Consider the following 5,760-nt stretch of genomic DNA (forward strand, 5'->3'; position numbering starts at 1 on the left):
TATGGTAACATTCTTTTTCCGTTAAAATTACTAACATGTTTAAAGTGAGGAACACAGAAAATATGAGCGAAGACTATTTCTATCCACCAACACGCACAGTGTGGGCATGTTTAAACGTTTGAATGGAGAGAACGCGCCGCGTTTGAATAGACTTGAATGACAGTCATATGACATCACCAGACAACAAAAAGCCTTGCGCTCGCGGAGCGGAGCGCTCCAATCAATGGCACAGACGCGGCGCGTGGTGCACGCAGGGATGAGTCTCCAAGCGGTCTCCGAACACTTCTGCTGATCAGTTTTTGTTTTTAACAAAACAATGACAAATCCAGGAATTTGCGAAATCGCGCTGTCACTTTTGGAATTGCTGCTTTCTTTGACCTAAGCGCTCGCGCTTTTCGTTAGGGTTTAGTACATTACAGTCTGAAGTGTTGCACAAGTATGAACAAGAAGAGGCGACCTGAGTTGCGGCGACTCTCTGTCGTGGGATAAAAAAAAAATCGCTTGTGGATTAAAACACGAATTCATGAGGAACTTAAGAGACGACGGGAACGCAGACCGGCCACAGCGCTTCCTCCTTCGGTAACTACAAATTTTAATTTTTGATATTTCGTTTTTGCAAACAGTGCGAGTGTTTTAAAACCAGTGCTGACGTTTCTATTTCTAACATAATGCATCGTATATCACCGTATGTAAGTGCATACAAGTAGTCTGCAAGGTCAGGAGTTGTGCGTAAATGAAAAGAAAACACTTCTCTGGTTCCTTATCATCAGATCTCTTTGTCGTCTTTGTTGCTTGAGTTGTTTTTGCGTAAGATCTGCCACCTGTAGCCTCACAACTCTGCGTCTCTTTCGCCTCGTCTTTTGCTAGACATTCAGTCCTTTTGAAGACTTTCCTTTCATGATCTAAAGGCAGACCCCCACCCAGACACTGCTCTCTTATCTCCCTTTAATTGCAGACTCCATGTCTGCTGTCTTCATGTCTCTCTCTCCCTTCTTTCGATTTCTTTTGATTCACTCTTTCCTGTTTCATCCCATTTGTCTGACATCCTGCTTTCACTGTAGATCAATCTCTTATTATAGCCTGCGGGAGGGATATTATTCTTAATCTTTTTGTGTGTGCGTGTTCATCGCCTCACAGTCATCTCCAAAAGATCTAGATATGTCTGTGGTTTGAGGCAGCCTCAGGTTGAATGTGGCTAGGGATCTTTTCCATGCATATAAGTGGTTGCAGCTCTGGGCTGGTAGTCAAAAGTGATTTTAGGACTTAAAGGAACAGGTATTCCATGATAACCAAACAAACCTTAAACTGCTGTGAGTGATTGAAGGTTTGATGGGTGATCTATGAACCATTGTGCCATTGAGCAAGACACTTAACTCCAGATTGCTCCGGGGGGCTGTAGATATCAGAAACATACTGTATACTCTTAAAAAGAACATTATTTAATGTTTTTTATGAAGGACCTGAAGTTTAGCAAAGAATAATTTCCTAATGTACAGGTTTCTTGAGATCAGTGCATGATGACTTTTTTTTTTGCTGGTTCTTCTTCGTGGAGCTTAAAAAAGTTCTTCTATGACATAATGCTGCAAAACCTTTTTTTTGTTTTCTTGTTTAAACCAACCAGGGGAATATAGCTGGTGGTTAGAAGTATGTTCTCTGCTGAACTTAAGATGCAAAAAAACACCCCGCTTATGTCAAATAAGCTATTTTATCAATTTGATAGAAGGACTAATCCGTATTCTCTCTTCACAGGAACTGACTGATCATGGTCGCCGTGGTCCGCGCTCTCACGGTGCTGCTGCTCGGTCAGGTGTTGCTGGGAGGTGCCGCTGGACTCATTCCCGAGATCGACCGACGGAAATACAGTGATTCGGGGAGACACACACCGGAGCGATCAGATATGAACTTCCTGAACGAGTTCGAGCTACGGCTGCTCAATATGTTTGGACTGAAGCGAAGGCCCACTCCGAGCAAATCAGCGGTGGTCCCTCAGTATATGCTGGACTTGTATTATATGCACTCCGAAAACGATGACCCGAACATCCGGCGCCCGAGGAGCACTATGGGAAAGCATGTGGAACGGGCAGCCAGCAGAGCAAACACAATACGAAGTTTTCATCACGAAGGTGAGCCTAATTTGTGATTATGAATATGCGCAAGTCTACTTTTTAGGTTCTAATTTTCAGTTCGAGGATTTAAAAGAGTGTTTGTTTCAGAACATTCTAAAATTCTAAGGAATGATGTGATGCAACCACTTGGAAACTATTGACATTCCATAAACAGCTCTCACTATTATTAAAGAAGCAAAAAATTGCATCCTAATGGTGACTTTACTGCAAATAATTGATAGTGTTTGAGTGCACTTAGAGTAGTTTTCCAGACAAGGTGTGGAGTTCATGCACTAGTTATTTTCCAAGAATCCACAGATTATAGTAACAAGCCTTATGAGGAAATCCAGGATGGTATTTGTGCAGAGGCTGTTAGTTTTGCTGTTCACCATCAAGTTCTGACATTGATGTTTTCGAGCCATCAATGGGAGGGGGAAGGGGGTTGTTTTTGCACCACCTTTCATACAGATATTGTGTGTGTGTGTGTGTTTAGCTTTGCTTAACTCTTTATCAAATGCCCGAGTAATTCTAGCCTAAATGCTTGAGCCAGTGGGTGGCCTTGTTGAATGGTCAGATTTAAATTCACTAGAAACAGAATCTGTTTTTTTTAAATAATGAAATCCACCCGAGTGTGATCAGGTGGCATGTCAATTAAGTCTCTTTTAGGTGTGTTATCTGATTTAAACAATCGAGAAACATGCCCTCTCTTGCTCTGGAAGGTTTGAGCCTGTGAATGTCACTGGCCTTGTTCATGGAAGCAAGGCTTCATTCTGGAGTCTGTTTAGAGGTCAACATAAACTTAGCACACCACTTCACTTTAGTTTCATGGCAACACAGGAAAAAATCACGCTAACTCGCTGTACTGCGGTAAAGAGAGGGGGAGGGATCCATACGAGAGTCATTACAGGCTTTTAGGCGGCCCTGTAAAATGGCACAGATTCGGATGGATGACATCCAGTGGTTGATCTAACACATTGCAAACAAGGATGCTTCTTGTGTGCTCACAATGAAAGAAACAATTTAAGCATTTGCATTGTGTCTTCCCTGTTTACTGCAAATGAGAGTTTTTCTCGTTTCTCTGTAGTAATTAGGTACCTCCTTTGCCTCAGGCTTTTCTCATTGTCTTAATTTGGTGAACTCTGTGGTTAAAGACTTAACAGGAATTTTATTACATCCCTCAAAGAGTTTTTTCGACGCAATATTATGTAATTTGGTTTAAAACTCTCAATCCCATAGGAAGCTGCTGAAATAACTTATTTGCCGTCAGTCCTTCTGAGAGACTCTTAGTCAGTTTTGAAGGTAGCCGTCGTAAATGTAGGACTTGTACGATTCGCTGTTTTGGCATAACATACAAACAGAAATTAGGAATGTCAATACACTCATAACTGTGGCTAACTGCTTTCGACAAGTCCCGACATGTTTGCAGTCACTCCCCCTCAAGACGGATTGACTGGGAGAAAAAGGAAAAGGTAAAGAAAGACAGACAGAACGAGGGAAAGAAAGAGCTGGGCTTTCCCACATCAAATAAAGCGTGCTTATCTTCTGTAGGCTCTTTGTGATTATGAAGCAGATAGGTTGGATTATTGGGAATGGAATTTCCAAAACATCTCTTTTCAAAAGAGATTAAGTGAGCTCTTTGGTCTAAGAGCGTTTTATTTTAGGGCATTGAGTCGTAGGAGTAGCTGTTCCTTCACTGATTGCAACCTTTATTCAATAAAGACTTGGAAACAAGAGAATGTTGTCACTCTACAGCCACACAAACAGCCTCGCGCTCGCAGCTAGCCTTTCATTTTAACACCTGGTTCTACCGTATAATCTCTCGCTAAGGCCAGACAAGAAAATGCTGAGTGGAAAATCCAAAAAAATGTCAGGTTTCAGCCTGAAGAAGTGTATAGTTCACTTCTCCTGACAGAATCGAACAGTGTTCTTTTGTCGTAGCCCGAATTGTTGACACGATTCTAACAGGCTCTTTCTTCTGTCGTTCCAGAGGCTTTCGAAGCACTGTCCAGCTTGAAAGGAAAAACTACACAGCAGTTTTTCTTCAACCTTACCTCCGTTCCCGTCGAGGAGCTCATCACGGCCGCGGAGCTGCGTGTTTTCAGGGACCAGGTTCTCGGTGACCCCGGCGCAGGTGGCTTCCACCGAATTAACATTTACGAGGTGTTCAGGCCAGCGCTGGCCCCCTCCAAAGAGCCTCTAACCAGACTTCTCGACACCCGATTGGTGCAGGACTCTCACACGCGCTGGGAGAGCTTTGACGTGGGCTCGGCCGTGGCTCGCTGGGCCAGTGAATCCCAGCACAACCACGGGCTTCTTGTGGAAGTGCTCCATCCTGAGGAGCCTGAAGGAACCGAGGAGGCCGAGAGGAACCAGAGGAGGCACGTGAGGGTTAGCCGCTCCCTTCACGCGGACGAGGACTCATGGGCACAGGCCCGGCCGCTTCTGGTGACCTACAGCCATGACGGTCAAGGCTCGGCCGTCCTGCATTCGAACCGAGAGAAGCGGCAGGCCCGGCGAGGGCCGAAGCAGCGCAGGAAGCACCCGCGCACCAACTGCAGGCGGCACGCTCTTTACGTGGACTTCAGCGACGTGGGCTGGAATGAGTGGATCGTGGCGCCGCCTGGCTACCACGCTTTCTACTGCCACGGCGAGTGTCCCTTCCCGCTCTCGGACCACCTGAACTCCACCAATCACGCCATCGTCCAGACGCTGGTGAACTCGGTCAATTCCAACATTCCCCGAGCCTGCTGCGTCCCGACAGAGCTTAGCCCCATTTCGCTGCTGTACCTGGACGAGTACGAGAAAGTCATTCTTAAAAACTATCAGGACATGGTGGTGGAGGGCTGTGGGTGTCGATGAGAACTACATCTCCCCAATGAAGACTTTTATTTATACAAAAGAACATTCAAAGAGCTATTTTGGAGGAAGAAAAGAAATATATATGAATATATTTATGTTGACTGAAAAAAAAATGGGAAAATAAATATTTTAATGAGAGTGCTTGCTTGTTCCAGTGGCTTTGAAGATGTTTTTTTCTGTCCCATGTACATTTCAAAATGAGTGCAATTGCACATGAAGTATAATGCTCAGATTTTTATGATGTATTTATTGCATAACCACTTTATTTGTAAATGATGTGTATTTATCATGAAAAAAAATATATGATCTTCATTCAGTGTGCATCTGGGAATACATTATTTGAAACCAAAAAATAAACCATCGATGATGACGATGATGATGATAATGAAGTTCTCTTTAAAAGTCATGATATAACAAGTATGCTGTTGCATAGACCCACATGGCATATAAACAGTTCAAAACATGAAAATCTGATCTGAGTAAGAATCAGATACAAGCCAGAAACCAGCATGTCCAAAAGCTTGAAAAGACCACAGGCAAAGTTGGGCAATATCAGCATAAATAATAATAATCCAGGGATGAATTTCCATTGATGAAAAACAATTTTTCAAAACATAGACAATGCATCCACTAAAGCATCTCTAAATAGTTGGTTTCTTGTACACTAAACGTAAAATAGATATCAACTAGATAGCTAAAATGCTGCATAATCTACAAAAAGAAACCTGGGCTGAGTTTAATCCAGCAATCAGGCATCACTGCTGTTGTAATGTGTATAATTCACTATTATGATGTC

General features: G+C 43.3%; 1 protein-coding gene across 1 annotated transcript; it reads left to right on the forward strand.

The window, feature by feature from the left end:
• Nucleotides 1-200: 200 nt before the first annotated feature.
• bmp2b (bone morphogenetic protein 2b) lies at nucleotides 201-5,276 on the forward strand. Its single transcript, XM_067418709.1, has 3 exons — nucleotides 201-579; nucleotides 1,750-2,123; nucleotides 4,093-5,276. The coding sequence occupies exons 2-3, from the start codon at nucleotides 1,763-1,765 to the stop codon at nucleotides 4,962-4,964; spliced, it is 1,233 nt and encodes a 410-aa protein (XP_067274810.1). The 5' UTR covers nucleotides 201-579; nucleotides 1,750-1,762; the 3' UTR covers nucleotides 4,965-5,276.
• Nucleotides 5,277-5,760: the final 484 nt, after the last annotated feature.

Source organism: Pseudorasbora parva, chromosome 15 (assembly GCF_024679245.1).
Source record: "Pseudorasbora parva isolate DD20220531a chromosome 15, ASM2467924v1, whole genome shotgun sequence".
Lineage (NCBI taxonomy): Eukaryota > Metazoa > Chordata > Actinopteri > Cypriniformes > Gobionidae > Pseudorasbora > Pseudorasbora parva.